Here is a 21,505-nt window from a genome sequence, read left to right as displayed (position 1 = left end):
ACTCTAGCTTTTATGTGCATGTTAACAATGAATTCACCGTACAGTAATAAGGTGCTGGAAGGTACATTTCTTTGGAGTCTAAAGTTCTTCTTGTACTGCTATTGCTTCAGAGCTAGCTGTGCTTGTTTTCTAATTTTAGTGTCATTGTTAAGCATTACTCATTTTTAGATTCTTGAAGCACATATTAAAAAGATTAACGTATAGGAAAAATAGGTATGCTTGGTCATAATTATATAGTTCTTTCAGAAGAAGCAAGCATATCTTAAAAATTATAATAGAATTGTGACATGGTTACATAATAACTTCTAAGTGGTACATTTTAATAAAAAGTCTAGGGCACAGAACAGAGCTTCATCCTTTGAAATTATTTCATACAATGCATACTTTTTGCTTGCTGTATGACTTATTTTGTAACACTTTTAAAGTATGGCATCATTAGACTTTAGGACAGCAAAGGCCAAAGTCATCAGGTCCAGCTAGGACAAACCTGTTCTGCTCTGTTTCGGTAGTCATGCCCCTTGAAAGCATGTCCTCTCAGCACGGTAGGAACTGAGCATTCCCTTAGATCTTGTTTCTTAGATTTTTTTTTCCTCCCCAAAAATAATTGAGAGCAAGCAGGGAGGGGAGGAGAAGAAATCATAAAATGTCTCCTGCCTGGTTGTTGAGAACATTTAGTTTCCATTTCTAAAGAAACATTGTGAGGGTAAACAAGAAGTTTGTTTCCAAAGGTCACTTAGAACTGGGAATTCCTTTTTTTGGGGTTGGTTTTTTTTTTTTTTTTTTCCTATGAAATGTTAGTGCCTTAGCCCAGCCCTTCATTTGGGTTGTTTTTTTGCTTGTTTTTTAAAATTTAGTTTAAAAACCCCACAGCTTAATACTCCTTTTTGATAAACTCTCTGTCCATGTGGCACTGAAATATGTGCATGGTCCTGCATGGTCCTCTTGGCCTGCTGACTAGGCCTGCCAACAGCCATTCAATTGATGGCATTCCGTTGCTTAGGGTGGTCTCTAGGCTGTGTAAATGTCTGAGCGCTGCCATTTTGTGTGAGTAGTGCTTCGTCTGCTTCCACACACCAGCTGTAGTCTGATGAATTTCTCATACAGCTTTGCGTTTCCTAAATGATGGCTCTTGGGATCACTGCTTTTTGACCGTGAGATTTAGATGTCAGAAGCAATCTTGTTCCATACAGTGCTAACACACTGATTCCCTCCCCTGACAGCGTGCCTGGGCTGGGAGGAATAGTATTCAATTAGTGAGTGTTTTCAGGGCAGCTCTGCATATAGTCCTCAACTGGAGCTGAAGAAAACTTCAGAAAATGGTAATTCCCTGCTTGCTGCATCATGAGTTATGAGGTGTGAGTCCCAGGGCCATATATCAACTAGACTGTCTTCTGCAGCCAGTCTTTCTCTCCCTTCATGCTTTGCTGCTCAAAGGATTTACAGTATAAAGGAGTGTAGGATCTAGAAATACTTGTACAAAGGAAGCAGAATGATTCCATGCAGTTGTTACATATGTAGCTCACTCAGATATGAAGCCTTGTCATCCTCTGTTTTGCACTAGGAGGGTGAAGGATCTGAGACAACATGTATTTTTCAATTCATCGCCTTTTGTGTTCTCCATGGCTTTTTATTACTGCATTCAGTGATGTCATTGCTTACTGTACTGAACTCAAGCTCCTAGCTGCTGGCATTAGGCCTTCCTATTCACCATACATTCACAGTCATTTAGCTGCTGATCCTTTATGACCTACTGCATCTTAAAGGCGAGTAGAACCAATGTAATTTTTTTCTCCTTTTAGAAATGAACAAGTCCATTTCCATCCTATGGAAGATGACTTCTGAAAGTGTCTAAGAATTTGCAGCAGTACATGAGGCCAGCAACTGCTCTTTTATCTGAGAGTTAATGGTCAGGTAGAACAGTTTTCTGAGTGGCTATGAAGATGAAGCTGCAGTTAGCATAAGCAGAAATGTGATTGGGAAAACACCTGAAGGAACCATAATGGAAATTAAAGGAAGATTTTTCTGTCCAAAACCTCTGCCTGAGACGCAATTCCTCTCCCCCCTGTTCTTTCAGTATGGAGTATGAACCACTATGTTTATACCTGCCATCTTCCACATGTGTGTTGAATTGCAGAAAAACTAGCTATGTTACTTGACTTGGCTACTGTTAATATGGAGGCCACTCAAAAGACACATCTAGGGAAGGCTTTTTCAGACCACATTGTAAACTGAAGAAAATTTACATCCCACTGCTGTTCTGTTTTCCTGTCAGCACTTTGTAGGAGCAGGCTATGAAGTAGCTCATCCCTTAGTATAGTGTTCAGATGCAGTTTTAGAATCAAGTTTGATTATTAAGGTTATTTTCATGAGTGGACTTGATACATCTCAATGAAAAATGACTGCCTATTATGTTGAGAGTTGAGCTGAAGGCCTCTGGTGTCTTTGAGTTGTAGTGCTACTGAGATGTGTATGACCACCAGGGACAAGGTATTTCAGCTCATATAGTCCTTATATTTAGTTATTGTTCTCAGAAGCACTGTAAAAATGGTACCAAGCTGATGATTGTATGTTACCTTGTTTTATTTCCCAGAGCACAGAGACAAGTAAGCTGGGAATGTTTTTCAGCAGAACTGAAAATGTGCTTTATATAGATGTATGTGTATTACTAGCAGCCTACAGTTGCAGTGGAGTTTGTGATTTTAATAGAAAAGGAGAAATGAACAATGAGATAAGAAATCTCTGTATAGTTGTAGTGGGCTATTAGCCCAGCTCATGAAAGAGACATGTATTTTTTGTCCCCAAAATTTACAGCAATGAATGAATTTTTTTCATAGGAAGGAAGACAGCAGCTCGAGTTTTTATTTCTCTTTTTTTTTTCCCCCATCAAGTGGAGCTCTGTATAGTTTCTGCTTCTTTCTGTGAGACTTCAGTGTATTTGTAGAAAGCAAAGAGGCCAGACTTCAGTGTCTCATTCAAAGGACTGTCGGGCAGTGAGTTCAGTTCTGAACAGATTCTATACAGATTCTGTACCTCAAATCCCTGGCAGAGGGCCTTTCCCTCCTGCTTCTTTCCTCCTCTCCTCTCCCTCCTCACAACCTCCGCTCCAACAAACTAATGCCAGGAGCGTCCATGATCTTGCTCCCCTTCTGCAGCATTAAGAACAAACTCGCTGTCTCCCTCTTCCTCCTCCACCTTTGCACAAAACAGAAGAGGCCAGCTAGGGCAGCCCCTGCAAACCAGCTGGTGCTACAGTCTGCTTCCCAAAGCAACTCCTGATCTACTTACGAAGGTCTTGGGAATAATGCCCTACTTGACAGAGGATATAAATATTCCCTCCAGCATCCACTTAGCTTAGCCTGCAATAAATAGGACGTGGATAGGCAGAACAAATTGTTCTTCTGTCTTCTTAAAAAAACCCTACGTGACAGAAACATAGCTGAATGTTTACAGCCTGATTAACTGGGTCTAATTCTCTCTCTGTCTCTTTCCCCTATGCTTCTGGCTGTGATGTTAAACAGATGTAGAAGTGCAGTAATTCCATGGAAGCTCTTGGCTCCACAGTAGTAGCAGAGAGAAGACTCTGCTGGTAGATGGCATAAACCAAAAAATTATGACTTTGCTTGTTATCTAGGTGAAGATGTGCTGTTTCCTCTGTGTCATTGGTATAGGACGAAACTACTGAGCAGAGCTGTGTGAAGCTTTATGAGTTTTGATTTGCAGGGGTGAACATAAATGGTTTTCTTTTGGCAATTTCATGCATTTTTCAACGCAGTTTCATCTCAAGTATTCAGTGTACTCCAGAGCTCAGTGCAAATCACTGCACTTCAAATGATCTGGAACGATACATGGCAAATATCTGAAATGCTGAGTTATTTTAAGAAACAGAATATTGCTTTATGACTAATGGAGAGCACGACAGGATAAAATCTTTTTCCTGTCTCAGTTAGCCTTCAAGACAAGGCAAATTGGAGAAACAATAGCATTTATACAACAGTTGGAGACTAATGTTTGCTCTTACTTGAAGGAGGAGAGAATAAACTCTGTCCCAGACCGCTTATTCAAGATTATTTTTGTGGGCAATTCAAGTGTTGGAAAGACTTCATTCTTAAGGCGATTTTGTGAAGATCGTTTTTTCCCAGGCACAGCTGCTACTGTAGGTAAGTTTAAGAAACATTATTACTATTACTATTTTAGTTCCAATAGTACTTAGCAGCTTCTACTGAGATCAGGCCCTGTGTTACAAAACAGAAACATACAGATGTTGTAAAATTAGGACATGCAAAGTGAGTTCTCCTAAATTGGGAAGCAGATAATTGATGGAGGGGTTTCAGAGTAGATTCCATACTGAAATCCCGGCAGTACTGAAATAAATCAGAAAAATCCTATTGATTTCAGTGAAGCTAGAATTTCCTTGCACTGTTCTGAAACTAATATCCTGTCCTCTGGACTACTCTGTATTAACCATCTCAATTCCATACCCCATTCTCTGTCCCTCTAAGTAATCTGATTTTGTTTTAAAGAGAAAGTAGAATATCTAAATTATGTTTGAAGGCTTAGCATTATACTAAGCACCAAAGAAATACATTGGACCAGTGTTTTCAAAGCCAAACATTTCAAAGCCTACATTGTACTTGCATTGCCTGAAGTTGTAAACCAAGCTTTCGAAAGTCAGACACATAATCAAGGTACAAAAACTTAGGTATAGGTTATTGCAATGCAGCTGAGTTCCTGTAAATTCTTTATACTTAGTCTATATTTAGGCCTTACTTATTCTGCAGCATATGTGAAATAAAATTTGATCACAATGAAAGGTATTTAAATTAATGGATTTGTCTTGCATTTGTGACAATCTAAGAACATTCAGGTGAGCAGTTGCTGTAGCTCCCTAGACTTAGGGGGTAGATAAAGACACCTGAGTTTAGATTTCCACTGGTATGTTGAGTGTATAAGTTCACATTAGAGTCAGGGAAGATCTAAGATCTTAGCATAGGGATTTAAATTAATTTTGACACTATAAAGTATTTCACGTGGTCTTGAACTGCTGCTTTGGAAGAGAACAGGTCTCCTGGATGTCCTGCCAGATTAAGACAGACATTTTGAATACCAAATGGCATCTCAAATAGCACTAGGGACCTGTGAGCAAACGGCTGAGTTCTACCCCCACCATCCTTTCCAAATCAATCCAGTCAGAGGAGCCTAGGGACCGATTAATCTGACCCTTGATGTCTACTTCAGGGTGAGCTTGGTCATTTCCTAGACTCCTAGTTCTTCATTGACTGGATCTTCATTAACTGTAATGGGAGCTTAGACACCAATATGCAGTTGTCCACATTTAAGAGTCTGGTGCTATGTCCTATCCGTGTTGTCTTGTAAATGGCTGATACGCTTCTCCAGACTCTGAGTTCTTACACAATGTGTGCAATTGCCTGGAGCTTCTGGAGGACAGACACAAGAATGTGTCTGATCTTTTCATCTTTTCGCCGGTCATCCAGTGTTCTTGCAAATGCAATGGCAAGAAAGTATTTGTCATAGCTTTGGTTTAGACTTCACATCAGTGGGTTTCACAGGTGTGGACTATGGCTGGCAAGACAGAGTTCAGAAGTCAAGTGAACAACCTGGAGAAGAGTGTTCTCATTGAATTTCTACAGAATAGCTCAAATTTCTTCCCTTGAGATATAAGCAATGGATATATCCTCCATCCAGATTTCTTAATTGCCTGTTGAAGGAATGTGGGCTTGGATGCTTCTTCATTAATGCCAGTGGTAAAAATCCCAGTGATGTGCAAACCAACCCCAAAGAAATTGTTGATGGCCTACTGAAATTCCTTCCAACCCGAGTTACACGATTCTGTGATACTATGCTACAGTAAAGTGTGATACAAGAAAATGCAGGTTGTCATTCGGAGAAGGCACTGACTGATTAATATTTAAGACTCTAATTATTGTTATAAATATCCAGAAGATACTTATATCATCACAGGTTAGGGCAACTGGGAGAGGATTTATTTAAAAGTTTAAATAAATTAATTTTTGTCTCACTTCCATTTAGCGACATAAAGACTGGGGACTAACCTAACTGTAGTCAGTTCATCTTCTATATTCTGAAGAGGCAGGGAGGTTCTCCGCATATTCAGTCCATCTATCTTCAGCATTTATCTTAGCTTCCCCTGTCCCCTTAGTGTGGTGCTTTGTGTTTTTGCACTAACCGTAGAAGGTGCCTGTGTGGCTAGTTCAGAGTAAATGCTGAAATTTCAGACAACTGAAGTTATACAGTGTGAATTCCAGGTAAGTGGCTTAGACTGCTGTGGAATGTCAAACGGACGCTTGACTCATGTACCCTGATTTGGAAAGTTACTTATCTTACAGCTTTTATAAAAATTCAACTACTCTGTTAACATTCGGTATTTTGTTACTGAAGAACTTCTGGCAAATAAAAGCTCTTGTTGTTCACTGATGGTTAGAGACTATGGACATAATTTTTAATGTAGTATTTGTCTTTTTACCTTTCTGGAATTGTCGCTGTTTGCTGGATCAGGTTTTCAAACATCAAACTGAGCATATAAAGTGACAATCTACCTTGTATTTCTGTTACAGGTGTGGATTACAATGTGAAAACCATCACAGTAGATAACACCCAGGTAGCCCTGCAACTCTGGGACACCGCTGGCCAGGAACGGTGAGAAACATTCTGTTGTGGTTGAACCCTGGTAGTCAGCTCTGCACCACACAGATGCTTGCTCGCTCCCCCATCCAGTGGGATAGGGGAGAGAATCAGAAGGGTGAAAGTGAGAAAACTCATTGAATGAGAAAACTCGTTGGTTGAAATAAAGACAGTTTAATAATTAAACAAACAAACCAACCAACCAACCCACCACCACCAAAAAAAAGTAATAGAGAGGAAAAAGAACAAAGCCAAGAAAAACAAGCCATGCAAAAAACTCCAGTTGCTCACCACCAATCAATCGATGCCCAGCCAGTCCCTGAGCAACTGCAGTTTCAGCCAACCTCTCTCTGACCCTGCAGTTTTGTTGCTGAGCACGATGTCATATGGCATGGAATATCCCTTTGGTCAGTTGGGGTCAGCTGTCACAAATCCAAAACGTAGCCCCGTACAAGCTAGTATGATGAATTTTAACCCTATCCCAGCCAAAACCAGTACACAGTCTATGGTTTTGCTTCCTTGAATCCTCTGTTTGAAGATTAGTAAGCATGGACCTAATCCTGCTTCTCGGGAGAGGAACAAATATAGGAGTATTCCAAATAGACCCAGTGAATTCAGTTTAGATCCTTCCCCGGTAGCAATAACTTGCTGATTTGGTGCTAAGTGTCCATTGAAAAACTGCTAATATGTAAAAGAGATTCTTAGTAAAGCTCTTAAAAGTTTAGTACCACAGAGTTTCTTTAGGAGGAAGGCTGATTTTGAAATGTACCTAGAATTATTTCTATAGCAGAAAATGCCTTAATAGTTAAAAAAAAAAAGAGGTCTTTTTCACCAAAATAGTCCCATTGTAGTTGAAGAACTCCAAGTTTTTGTAAGTTTTCAGTGGCAATTTCCTTCCCCATCTTCTCACCTATTTTATAGTTTTCTGTTACAAAAAGCAAGGATGATAATGATGATCTATGTTTTCTACAGGAAGCTTGGGGAAAAAGCCCCAAACAGAAATCTCGCTAGCTTTAGGCAAGCACTTTGTGAGGGGGAAATTGCAAGCTTAAAATGAAAAAGAATAGGAGAAGGTGAGATATGCAGCAGATTATCCAGACTAACCCAGAATCAATTAAAGGAGGCAGAGGGAACTTTTCCAAACACTTTCTTTCAAAAAATATTTTTTTGCAAAGAATTATTCGCTGTTGCAGTAATTTGCGGTAGTAGTGTCCTCTGTGAATCTTCTGCTAAATGTGAAAAAGGGGTCTGATGATTCAGGAAGAATGGGATTGCTTGCTACAATTCATAATAAGCCTCACCTTTCAAACAGGATCAGCAGTGAAGATCAGTATTACAGCTTCTCCCTTGTCTAGTTTATGGAATTTTAGAATACATATGTAAATCAAATTAACAGGGCTTTAACCCTTACTAAGACTAGATGATTAGAAGAAACTGTATGGCAACATCTTCCTTTGGCAGGCGGAGCGGGATTACTATAAAATTGTGTTGTCAGATTGCTACTTGTCTTGAAGAGAGCTATAAACAGGTTCTTAATTGTAGGTACCGAAGTATTACCAAGCAGTTTTTCAGAAGAGCTGATGGTGTCATTGTGATGTATGATATAACAGCAAAAGACACATTCACAGCTGTCAAGCAGTGGCTAATAAGCATTGAGGTAACATGACTTAACTTTAAATCTGAACTCTGGCATCATTATTCTTTACCTTCTTCTGGACAGGGAGTGTTAGCAGGGCAAAGCACAGGTGACAGCATGTCTCTTGTCACAATTACATTTTTGTTAGTGATTTTAGTCTGCACAGTTACCAGTAAAGCTCTTTTGAGAATCTCTGTGTCTATCAAAATAATCACAGTTTCAGGGTTTTAAGGACTTAAAATGAGTGATGGGGAAAGCCCAGCATGGAGTCTTCTTGATTTCTCATAAGGATTATCTAGCTGATGACTCCCACTGGATCTCCACTAGCACTGGGAGGTGCTTTGGATCAGTGGGGATGGTCTGATGATCGCTGATCGTCACTAGCAGTTTGACAACCAAGTATGCAGCTCATGGGAAATTCACTGTGTTGTGAACATAAGCCATAAACTTAAAACTATAGTATCTACATTAGTGTTATAAAAGTGTCTCGTGGTAGACAGTTTGGTTTCTTGGGAATCATCCTTTCAACCACGTGAAACCAAAATCATAGCCCATGCCACTGAGTGGCTTCAGTTAATTAAAAATTATCTTTTTTCTCTTAGTATATCTCTGTAGCTTGTAGACAGCATATTGAGAGTGCAAGCAGCTGAATTTGGTTGCGACCAAAAGAAAATAATACTGAGGCTGCTGCCATAAATGACTGAGTCACTAGAGAGAACAAAGTGTGACTTCCTATTTGTGTACTATTGCACAGTATTGCTACTGAAAAAGTAGGGGGCAAATCGGCTGCGAAGATCATTTAGTCTGATTTTATTGGGCATGTGTTCTAGTATAATACACTCATTTCCATAATGGCCAATAGGTGGCTTTGAGAGTTGAAATTAGGACTCGATTCATTCAGATGTTTCCAAACAGGCATAGTTATTCCTCATCTGAGTAGCTCTACTGAAGCAATAGTCGCATGCATTTTGTAAGAACAGACCCTTATTAAATATGTGATCTTAATGAATCAGTGATTGTTATAATTCAGTATGTAAAAGCTAGAGGAGAATTCCAGCTTTTGATCCAGAAAAATCAAATACTGTGGTCAAAATCTTTTTCCAAGCCGTAATAGTTCACTCATCTTTACTGACTACTTTTGTTTGCTGCAAACTATTGCTAAGTTGAAGACATATGGCCAAGTCCATTTACTGCTGCAGCATTCAGCCCACTTTATGAATGTACTCATTGTGATAATTCTAACCATTTTCAGAATGAATTTTGATTTGTACCTATTCTATGTATTTTTAGGGGCCTATTCTGTGTATCTCTTCACTACCTTATGTAATTTATTTGGCATAATTGTACCTAGATGTTGTCATTGTTTTCCTGTCCATGTAATTAGAAAAGCAGTGGCTATAAACACGCAATGTCAGAGCCTGTGTAGCATGGTAGTTTTCTCTCTCCCATTTTAATGTAGAGTCTGATGACCTTCTGTGCTGTTATTAAAAAATGCCAAGTTAGTGCAGTTGCCAGTATTCTGTCTTTTTCATGCCTTTTATCCAACTTCAGTTCCTGACACTTTTGTAAGTAAAGCGGTAGATACCTGGCTCATACGTGATGTCTTAAATGTCTTGTTGCAGTGTGACATCTGTTAGTTTTTATCCTCTTGATCTGTGATTTTTTAAATATAGCGCCTCAGTTGACTTTTATTCTTTGTTCTGTAGGAGACAACTGGGGAGAATGTACCTGTGCTTTTGCTGGGTAATAAAACTGATAATGAAAAGGAACGTGAGGTCCCAATGGGAATGGGAGAGCATCTTGCTAAGGTACCATACTTAGAGGGGAACCTCTTACAAAACTTGAAGGTGAAGTTTTTAAAATGGAGTCTCAATATGTCTAAATTCATAGAAACGCAGATTAATTTTTATCAGACAAGTATTTTTAAGGATTAGTACCCCCATCACACACATCAATTCAGCTCTCAGTGATGTAAATGCTGATAATTATAGTAGTTATAAAAAAACACCAAAAACTGAGTGGTGCAAAAAATACTTAAGAATTCACTCTCATTGTCTCTCCTGTCTTTTTCTTTGCTCTCTCTTTCTATTTTCCCCCTTCCCTCCTCTTCTTCTCTGTATTTTTTCTCTCTTTTCTCTATGGATGGATTCTTAACAGCGAGATAATTTGGGGACATTTTCTCCCTCCTACCTCCTGTAAAACCAGAGAAGACCATCTGTTACTCCTATAGTAGGAGTAGAAAATGTGTTTACTTTTAGTAACTTTCCATCAAGGAGATAAAATAAGTAGAGTTAACAGTCTGCATCTACCAAAGCACTGGTGATCCACAGGCCATAATTTAAGCATTAAGGGACTGCAAATAGCAGATACTTATTTATGTTCCTGTGTTCCATGCCCATCAATTTTTCCTTTGGATATCTCTATGCAATGCATATAGTTTGAACACCAGTGACTCCAGAATATTCATTTCTTTAGAAATCAGTCATCCCAATATTCTCGAGAAATTTCTGAAAATTATTTCTGAAATAATTCCTGAGTTGGTAGGAATTTACCTAAATTAAACAATATGCTGGATTTCAGGTATGTACTTGTTTCTCCTTTGAAAATAGATTTACAGCTCTGCTTGCTGGTAACTAAAAAGGATATTTTCAAAATTTGAAATGCATCTGAATTGTTCTTGGTTGATAGGAAACATGGCTGCTAGGCACCTGTCTGTAACTGAAAGGATTAGGGCCAGATACCTTTTTATCTTATTTTGATTATTCATACAGCCTTTTCAGGCATACCTCTGTATTCAGGTTTGTGTCCATCATTTTGTTTTTATAGGGGAGCAATATCAGCCTTGAATTTCATCCCTTAAAAGTTCTCCCTTTAGGAAATCTTCTTTATTTTCTTATATACATGGAAATGCAGATAGTTTTAAGACCCTGGAGGCTAGGATGGACTCCAGAGTGTAACATTGAATCCTTCTGTGAAAAAACAAATGACACATAAATGCTAAATGGACAGAGTAGGTGTCTTACATGTCATTTAGCTCTCTTAAAAAATTGTACTAGTGAAACAAAGATGAATCATTCTAATACATAAAACTCACAGCCCACCAGGCCATTAGTTCTAACATGTCATGCAAGAAAAGAAAATGTTTTGCATCAGTAAAACAAAGACAGTTGTCAAATTAAAGGTGGTTATAATCAAATGAATGGATCTGAATGACTCATTTGAATGTTTGAATGTGCTCCCTGAGGTAGCTAGGGGAAGGAATGATTAATGACAATGGATTAGTTGAAAAGCAGCTTAGATATAATTAAATTATAACAATTTGCTTGCCTAGCTAATAATAACCATGAATTTTAATGAAATATTAATTCATGCTAAATAGCCATGTAATTCCTGTGAAACCACATACCACTGTCTCTATTAGTGAATGCAATTGAGTTACTTATTTTGTGAATAATCCCATGAATTACTCACAAATGACCCAAAATACATGGGACTAGATGCGGAGCTGATACAAATATGTGTAGCCGTATTTGGTGAAAACAACCCCGAACCTGTTCTCGTGCAAAGAACCAGATTAGTCTATTGGCCCTGAAGCCCAACACTTTTTATGGACTGTTTCAAGATCTCACAGGATGGGATCGTTTTTACCTATTTTTTTCTATAGTCAGAGAGGAATGTGGAAATTCAGAGGGCATTCCAGCCCAGCTGTATTAACTCGTGCTTTGCTTCGGTCCCACATCTTACAAGGCAGTGTATCACAAATTTGGTTAGAAACCCAAGGGCTCCCATTATAATGCATGTGTCACATAACGTCTTTGCAAGGCAGGCAGCACAGTTCATTATTAAAAGGCAGAACGGCAGCCTGAAGGGAGTCCTTTCAATTCCTTGTCATTTGAGAAGATTGGTAGTTGCAGTGTGGGTGTGATATCCCAGGGAAAGGGGAAATAGAATGAGGATAGGGATTCTGGAAGGCATCACAGGGAACAACAAGGCTGTGATGAAGCTGATCTGTAGCTGGATGAATTAAAAAGTAAACATCATGATGGTAAGCAGAATTTTGCAGTATTGATTTTGCAGGGAGAAACAACAGGCAAAAACCAAAATGTTCACATGCAGTACAAGAATGACCTGATGGAAAACATCTAAAACGCTCTTAGTAGAGCTGTTGTGAGTATAAAGAAAAAGAGAGAGAAACAAAAAAGAAATGAGGGAAAAAAAGGCAAGTTTGTTTCAAAGGAAAAACTCCATTTAACAAGTTTCTGTTTAGCTTAGCTTGATCCACTGATCAAGATTTCATATGAACACACCACCACGGAGAATATTCACATCATATTGTGAGCATGCAGAACAGCTGATGTTCTGTTTGAGTGGAGTAGTGTAACCACTGCCAATTATTTAAATAAAATGGCTTATGATACAGGTGCTGCTCAGGCATTCAGGAGCAGGATTTTATTTTGGCCCTGCACAGACTTCCTGAATGATCTTAAATGGGTCAGTAGATCCTTCTCCATCCCTGTTCCTCAACTATAAGATAATAATGGCTTTGTCTGCCTTGGTTTTGCAGACTATGTATGCTCCACGGGATGAGGACTGTTGCTGTGTGTTCATACAGTGTCTCCTTTATCAACCTGTCAGTGCCAGTTTTACACAAATACTGCTAATGAGGGAGCTATTCTTTTCAGAGTGATGCTACTTTACAGGACACAAATTACCCGGCTCCCTCTGGTAATCATTCATTTTGCTCCCTGTTCTTTAGATGTCTGCTGATTTGTATGTAAATTTTTTAAACTAAGTAATTGCCAGTAGTCTCCCAGGTTCAATAGCTAATTCCTGGATGGAGATGGATGGCATTTCCTGGCTTATTAATGATATGTGTCCTGCCTGCTGCTACTTTTTTCTCGTTGTGTATGCTATCAGTTACAGGTTTCCTCCCGATTCGAAGGAATAACACTTTTCATTTCCAAGATGACTTCCCCTCCAGAGAAGGAGCTGTTTGCTGGACTGACAGAAATAAGCAATTAGTATAAATTGAGTTTAAATCTTTCAACAATAAGAATTTGCCCTACCCATGGACTTTGTTGAAAAAGTCATTCAGATTCATGCCAACATAAATGATGTCATCACTGAGAGTTCTCCTCTAGTGAAATTCTGTTGTATGTGGGGAAGATGTAGGAGTAGTATCATTCTCTGCTTGACTGACATCAAGTAGCTAGATACTGACCACGGTAGGTTTTCTATTAGAGTTCTGATCAGCTGAGCAGAAAAAAGGAGTGTAAATTTTATTTCAAACTTCTGTTTGTGTAGCCAGCGAGAAGTTTGAGCTGGTCAAATTTTGTCTTAGAACTTTTCTACGGAAAGCAAGAGAATCATAGGGTTTCATCATTGTAAATATTACACAAAACATTTTTTTAAAAAAAAATCAATAAAATATCCATCCAGCACTAACATTGCCTGATTTCTTCCCTTCTCTGCTCTTCTGTGCTTATCTGGCCACCCAGAAATTACCACAAGTGGTTCAATCCTGATAATTCATTAGAACAAACCATATAACCATTGAGAACATATTCAAAACTGCTGAAACTGAACATATTCAGAGCTGCTGAAATAAACTACTGTATTTATGAAACTTCTTTTCCCCACTTTTTGTCTTTGAAATTTCATGAAGATAATAAAATTTTCAAAAAGCTATGCAATTTTGGAAGCATGGTATATTTAAAAAAAAAACAAACCAAACCACAACTGAAATACCTGGTCATTTTAATGGGAACTTTTGACAACTGAATTGTAAGTGTCTTGTGAAGGGTGGTTAAATAAGTACAAATGCAGTAACCACAGTTAACAGCAAACAAATGAAAATATGCAGACATGTGATTATCATTTCCTAAACTACTGACTTATTTATTTGAATTTTAAGCTACTGTCATAAACAGCAATAAGACTTATAGAAAAGTGGAAAATGAATAGAAAGTTGCAATCTGAATGGTTAAAAGGGTATGTAGTAATAGCATGGAGGCAATGTAGGTGAGCTTCAATGTAATATCTTGTGAAAGCAGACAGATGTCTCTTTTGGAGAGGATAATCTGTCATTCCATCTCAAGCTTCTCTTGCTATCACAGCTGCCAGGTCAGGCTTTTGTGCTGATGATCTCTTCCATTTGCATTTGTTGTGATAAGGCTTCAGCTGAAGTGCTAAGAATGTCTCCAAGGCTTGATCCTTTATCGGTTATTCTTAATTGCAAAGCCCCCGGGGGCTACAAAACCAAAGGTGGAGGCTGACTCCGAAAGAAGGTGCCGTAAAATTTCACAAGTACAAAAAATTAAACAGAATTAATCAGTTGTTATTTTTTGCTGAGGTTTTTAACTGATCATTTGCTGGAAAACATTGGTCTCAAACTGTTGAATACAGAAACACTGCTGCTGAAACTTTCCAAGATTAAAAAAAAAAAGGTCGCTGGAATTATTTTCACTTGCTTTGTCAAGCACTTGGTGATGTACTAATTGCCTCATCATCCCAAGGAAAGTTCAGAAGACTTCAGTACCTTGCAAGGCATGTTTGAGCCTTTGAAAGATCAAGCTTTTACAGCAGAAGCCACTGTGTAGAACAAATATCTGCTAAGAAATGCATGTAGTTGTTGTTTGGGAGGCACACTTGGACGTCTTTTTACTCTCTACTGTTAGTTCTAGAATTAAATCCTAATTTTTCCTCTTTCTGTTTCTTTATTTGTGTATTTCAGTATATCTGTCTTGCTTTTAAAAGCTGGAGTGAGATATTGTGCAAAATTAATTGAAATGGTCTTTCTGTTTGATTCTAGGATTACAATTTAATTTTCTATGAATGCAGTGCATATTCTGGGTACAATACCAAAAAGTCCGTGCTTCACTTAGCAAGGTAAGAAGAAAACATAATCTACGAGTTCTATACATGCCTGACTTCCCTGTCACTGAAGACAGAGTGAATTCTCTTTGTTAGATCAGTTTGATAGGAACTTAGGGTGATGAAGTATTTGTTCCTTTTACACTGGTCTCGCCCTGTTGCTCCAACTGAGCAGTTGCTCAGGTTCATAAAGAGTCCTGTGTAAGCTAGTGAAGCTCTGTATAGACCCAGAAACACCTGAATTGTTGCTAGGAAAGCTGAGGGCCTGGGATCTTGTGGTAGTTCTTGCAGGAAGTTCTTGGAGGTTTGGAGAAAGTTGCTTGGAAATGGATGCTGCTGAGTCCTTGCAGCAGAACAGTGGGTGTGCTTCTTTCTTCCCTCTGCTCAAATTCTGCTCTTTGCCTGGGGACTGGGAGAGAGGGAGAAGTGGATTTTTGAAGTAATATAAAGGCTAGGGGTAAAAATACAGTTAAATCTGTCCCCTCTGAACTACTTACAGAGGTGAAAACACTGGTAATGAATTGTGGCTCTTTAGTACTGTTGCTGAAGTTAGTGAAATTTTGTGAATGTGTCAAATAATTCATAAACGTCTAGGTGGCCAGATGTGGTTTTGTTTTGCACCAGCCTGAAAAATAACAAATGAAAGTCACTGTTTTAATAGTCTTTAATAGTCTCTGTAATATACAATAAGAGCTAACAATCAGCACCAACTACATTTTTCTAACTAAATGAACAAAGTCATTTTTGTGATGGAGCCATCACAATGATACTTTTGTTTGTTTGTTTGTTTATTATTTCACAAAATTCTGTCATTTTCTGTTAATCTCTGGGCAATTTTGTAGTCCTGGGGAAATGTTTTTTGTTTTGATCTCTTATGGGTGTTACTGATTTTTTTCTCAAAAGTATTGTTTCTTTCCCCCAGGATTTTAAAGGAACATGAAGATAAAGTGAAAGAGAAAACCATTGAACTTCAATCTGATAAGAATAAAAAATCGTGCTGTATCAGGCCATAAAATGCTGGGGCACGTTTAGACAAGTCATACATTTATCTGACACTACATGACACCATCAGATTTACTTTTATCTTCCAAATATTTCTTCTGCTGTGTTCTGAGTGTAGGTGTAAGTGAAATTTAAAATCCTTGTATGCTCTGATCTTCACTTTTATGAATATTGTCTTTAGCTAATTGACAATGTATTTGGGGCAGTAACATTCTTTTATTCTGTTTGACACCTAACACCACTGAATCCTGCTTTATGATCAGGCTTGTAGAAGCTGCCCCATTATTAATAATAAGAAATAATTTTATAGGAAGAAAACTACTTTGAATGTGAAGTAAATTCTTACTGGTGTGGGTAACCTGTCTTCTGAATACTTCTGTTTATTTTAGTGCTCCTGACTTTGTGCTGACCTTTGTTACAGTTTTTTAAAAAGTGAAACAGGTGGCTGGTTGGTTCTTTAAAAGTAACACACCAGCAATTGCAAAGTATAAGGGGGTGTTTTAAAGCTTAGTATGAAATATACATGAACAAAGGACTGAAGAATTATGAAGATTTTCATAAGTAGCATTAACTCATTTGTACTACACATTGTTGCGTATAGGTCCTTGATAAGAAACCCTTCCTCCCACTCCGATGTGATGAATTAGGTATGTTTAGACAGGTCACTGAGATACCACACAGGCTTGCCTAAGCTGTTGCCAAATAAGCTGGCATGTTTCCATGGTGAAGTGGTGCTATGCAAATATCTAGCTTCGTTTCCAGAAACAGTAAAGTCATGGTAGTGCAGTGCTTTACTCTGGCTAGTTAGCGTTGCACTCGGAGCAAATCAGCCTGCGCTCTTCACCCTATTTGACACGGCTGTATTGCTTTGTGTTGCAGAGCTTGCTCTGAACCTCTGTTTGGCCATGATGTCCTACGGAAGTCCCAAAGCAGTCTGTGGCCAACTTGAACATTCAAATCAATTCACTGGCATTAGTGCTGGTTGAAAACACATACCTGCATAGGAAGCTCATTTCACTGGTCTAGTTGGTTGTAGTACAAAGCATATTATGGCTGACTGAACAGCTCTTTGTCTCCAAAAGTCTGTCACAGGTTTCATGCCAGATGTTGGAAGCAGAATTTTCAGAAATAGTAGATCTTCTTTTGAGGAAGATTTTGAGAAACTTTCCGGCATTTAAGGAGTGAAAAATCTCACCAAAATCCAGTGAGATATGGCTCTCTTTAGCAATGTTAAGAAAAAATTCCTCCTCATGTACCTAAATATGTGACTGATTTTTCAAAAGATCTACCACATAGCTTTTCCCTTTGGTTTAACCAGGGCCTGATAGCACTGATATACAGTGTTTGAGAAATCACTGTATCATAGGGACATGTTTTAGAAAATCGTGGCCCACCCTGGATCATAAGAAACCCAAATGTCACGGCTACTTTTGGAAGCCTTTGTAGAATATAAATGAAAATAAGAAACTTGAGAGTGGGTTACCCAGCCAGCACATGATCAGCAATTACTCCTGTTGGTATTTGTCTTCACTGCATCCAGCTATTTTGGTAAGCATTCAAGAATGATTATTCATGATGGTGAGCTTGTTGGGAAAGTGGAACCCGTGGTGTAATTTATTTCATTAAAATATCGGGCAAAACTGTGGATTTTATTATGTGGGATCGTTACAGACATTATGTTTTCAATCCACTTTCTAAATATCTTGAAAAAGTTATTTTTCATTTGAATAATGAATCCATTTGAAACTAAAGATGAAAGTTAAGCACTATCTCAACAAGTTAACTCTGTTTTGGGATAAAAACTTTGTCAGTAATTAATTGTGCTCTTGGGATTTTGGTCTGATCAAAGGTATTTATCTAGTGCCAAGAACTATACGATCGAGGTTTGCAAACTTTCCCTTACAGCAATTCTTATATCCATATCAGCACTCAAATGCCCTTTCCTTTGAGTTGGGTTCCAAACATGACCCCTTTTCCTAAGTAGAATAAGCAGGATTTTCCTTCTATCAGGAATAATGGATGGACCAAGTAGCCCAGGATGAGCTGATGCTTAGGGATTTTTCCTTTGTTGATTCCTGAGAGTCTGCTCATCCAAATGAAAAAAAAATCCAAAACCTACCCTTGCTTCCAGTGAGGTTCTGAAGAACCTCTAAAACCCAAAAGGAGCAAAATTACCATCCATTGATGAACGTCAGTAGGCTTTCTGTTCACTTCCCAGGGTTGCTTCTTGAAGTCCATAACTGGTTATGGAGGGATGAGTCACCCTATCAACTGTTACATGCTTAGCCATCGTGGAAATCTTTTCAGAATTGTATCACCTGTGTTCACTCCTGGCTGGAGCTGAACTAATGCAAACCCCTGATTCCAACCTCAACCAAAAAACCTGTTTGTCCCAATTTCAATTAGGGAAGAAGTGTCATCAATTTAAATATTGGCTTTGCAAGTTGACTTAGAAAGATCTGTTTCCCTGCAGTAGGGTGTTTCCTACCCCATCAATATCACAACCGGCAATATTTCTTCCAACCTCTGTCAGCCTCAGGGAGACAGTTTGAAGGCTTAATTTCAGCTTTACTACCACGGACTGTAGCCCCACAAAACTCCAAATTCAGATAATTAATTTTTCATTCCCTGAAGTTCATCCATCATGATTTTGAAGGAAAGTGACACATGAGGTAGATCTTTATGTAACTTCTACAGGATCATTTTTATTTGGACATCTTTTAGCATATGCTGAGATTCTGCTAGCGGGATATACAGGGGCAGACAATGGGTAAGGAGCAGCTGAAGCCTGGGAGGAAGGGGATTTCTTTTTCTTCATCTACTAGAGTCAAATGTGGTGTGGTCTAAGACCCAGGAGGTGTCTCCCATCTCAGACCGACAGCTGTGGCTGCTGCTGCTGTTCCTTTTTGCGAGTCCAACCAAAACCCAAGCTGAGTACGTATTGCAAAGATGCAGATACACATATGACACTAACGTCATCAGCCACATAGCTAACACAGAGAGCAGCGTCTTTGCTGCTCATTGCCCACATAAACACCAACAGCATTCTCATAAATATGAATACAGATAGCCCAAACCCTTCTCTTCCTTTCCAGCTGATCAAGATTGAAGTTTGCTGAGGAAAACATATATGTACACAACTCCTATGACTTGCAGTGCTCTCTCTCCCCCTCTGCCCTCCCTCTTTCCCCAGGATCATGCAGAAATTTGGTAGAAATCAGATTTAATAAAAGAACTGGATAGCCTGCAGTTATGGGGTACAGGGCTCAGTCAGATAAACTCTGACCAGCAGCTGCTTGCATGCAACTGGCCCCTTTTATTCTCCTTTCTCTTGATTTTTTACCATGCTTGTTACTCCTCCATCTACCTTGACCCCTCCCTTTCTCTGCCCTTCCTATCCCAAAGAAACAACTTGTTCATAGTTGCTTTGTCCCCCTTAGTTCCCATTTTGCTACATCTGTACTCACACGCATTTTGTATTTCTTCTACCATTACCTAGGTCACCTTGGCTTTACGTGCTATTTTTGATATAGTCACTTAGGTGCTGCTGGCTTTGCAAGTTTCCACTCCCAAAAAAGCCCCTACTATTCCCTTCCAATTATCTGTGAAGTTAGTCAGGGAGTTATAACTCCTCCTTAACCACCTGTGAAGTTCAGCCATTGCTCACAGTGCTATCTGTAACAATTACCAGCTTCTTACTCTGTGATTTGTTAGGTTCAGAGATTCCCGTGTCACGGCTAGAGTTTCTCACGATCTGTTTGGTTAGCTAAACCTCAGGCCAGGTCCTAGTCGTCTGTCTGCACACCTTAACAAACAGCTATTACTTGTTGATTAATGCTCACAGGAGATAGGTATGACTAACATGCTCCAAAGCTCTATTTCTGGACAGATTCTACTGGCCAGGTGTCATCACACTGGTGTGGGAATTGTCAGCTTCCTTGATGCTAACTGATCCTTTGTGTTACTGGATTGCTGTCTTCTGACTCTCCACCAGGGTTTTATACCTCCGGTCAGTATTTTTCTCAGATCCATCAGAAAGCTAATACTGGCTTAATAGTAGTGAAGCTTGCTTCTGCAAGCCCCCCCCCGCCCCGCCCCGCCCCGCCCCGTGTTGATGCAGCTGTGCATCATGAAACTGGACTCTGGGTCATGAAGTCTTCTGTTGTGGGTTATGTAGAGATTTTTGGAGATGTGGATGATGTCTTTGTATTGTAAGAGAAATTAATTAAATGATAGTAGGCAGGGGAATACCACGCAGAAGTGTATTTCACCTATTCCTATTATGCTCTGAGAGAAGAAAAACACCTTCATTTAAAAGTGGCTAAAATGCTGAAACAGAAATCTTTGAATACAAGTATCTGCAAAGCTACAGAACATTTTAGCTACAGAATGTTGTTTTATTTCTTCTGTCAGATTCTTCCTAGTAGTCTTTGGACAAAATTTATAGCTGGTGTAAGTTCAATGACTGTAGTATCTTCTTTTACGGATGTATATTACTCTTGAAAATTTCCTTTACTAGAATGAAAAGTACCAACAATATTGAATGAGAAATTCTGCTAAAAAATTGCTGCTTATACTTGCCAGGTTTCGTCCTTCTCTCAGGTTCACTAATATAACTGCTTGACTCAGTAATGTTTCTTCTGATGCCACCCTGTATACAGTAAAGCGGCTCACAAGCAGCGCACACCCATGCAAGCTCTTTGAGAGGACAATCAGTTGGTAGGAGAAAGCGGGAGAAATTAATCTTCTCAGCCTGATCAGGTACCCAGTACTGACAGATCTTTGGGTATCACACACACACTACAAGGCCAGTTTTCATGGATGTAACACAATGGTCCTAGCCCTTTGGAATGGGGATATGTTGTAGGCTGTAAGAAGCAGTGGGCTGGAGTTGTGACCTGCGTGGGTGAGATCCTGTGTGCCAGTCAAAACTGGTTCCAGCCTGCCCAAATGCAAGCCAAGCAACAGGAGAAAAAAACCCATTGCACTCTATAGCCTTACTCAAAGAACTGTGCAGCACCTCTGTGAGAGTCAGTCCTAAGTTGGCCCAAAAGAACAGTAATGTCTCAACATCGTCAATAGATTCTTGGAGATGATACAAGGATGCCAACACCCAAAGAGGGAGGACTGCATGGTACGGAGAGCAGTGTACTGTTCTCCACTACCTGGGACTGAAAGTAACGGCCGAGATAAAACCACACAGCTGCTGTCAAATAAGATGGATCTCACCTGCTGTCTCAGCAACAGGCAAGAAAACTTGAACCTTAGGTGAACTTTCCTCATTATAATACGAAAAACACACCTCCTAGCTGAAGGCTAACCGCCCCCAAAGCA

General features: G+C 39.2%; 1 protein-coding gene across 1 annotated transcript in view; it reads left to right on the top strand.

Annotated features, from left to right (window-relative positions):
• The window catches only part of CRACR2A (calcium release activated channel regulator 2A), a 49,950-nt gene extending 33,768 nt beyond the window's left edge, over window positions 1-16,182 (top strand). The window contains exons 12-17 of the mRNA XM_009702831.1: window positions 4,025-4,157; window positions 6,594-6,675; window positions 8,203-8,317; window positions 10,003-10,104; window positions 15,108-15,184; window positions 16,092-16,182. Coding sequence (XP_009701133.1) covers window positions 4,025-4,157; window positions 6,594-6,675; window positions 8,203-8,317; window positions 10,003-10,104; window positions 15,108-15,184; window positions 16,092-16,182 — 600 coding nt within the window. The remainder of the gene's footprint in view (window positions 1-4,024; window positions 4,158-6,593; window positions 6,676-8,202; window positions 8,318-10,002; window positions 10,105-15,107; window positions 15,185-16,091) is intronic.
• The last annotated feature ends 5,323 nt before the right edge of the window (window positions 16,183-21,505 follow it).

This window comes from Cariama cristata, unplaced genomic scaffold (genome assembly GCF_000690535.1).
Source record: "Cariama cristata isolate BGI_N322 unplaced genomic scaffold, ASM69053v1 scaffold3606, whole genome shotgun sequence".
Classification (NCBI taxonomy): Eukaryota; Metazoa; Chordata; class Aves; order Cariamiformes; family Cariamidae; genus Cariama; species Cariama cristata.
Note: the sequence above shows the minus strand (reverse complement) of the source record. Positions and strands in the feature narration are given on the sequence as shown.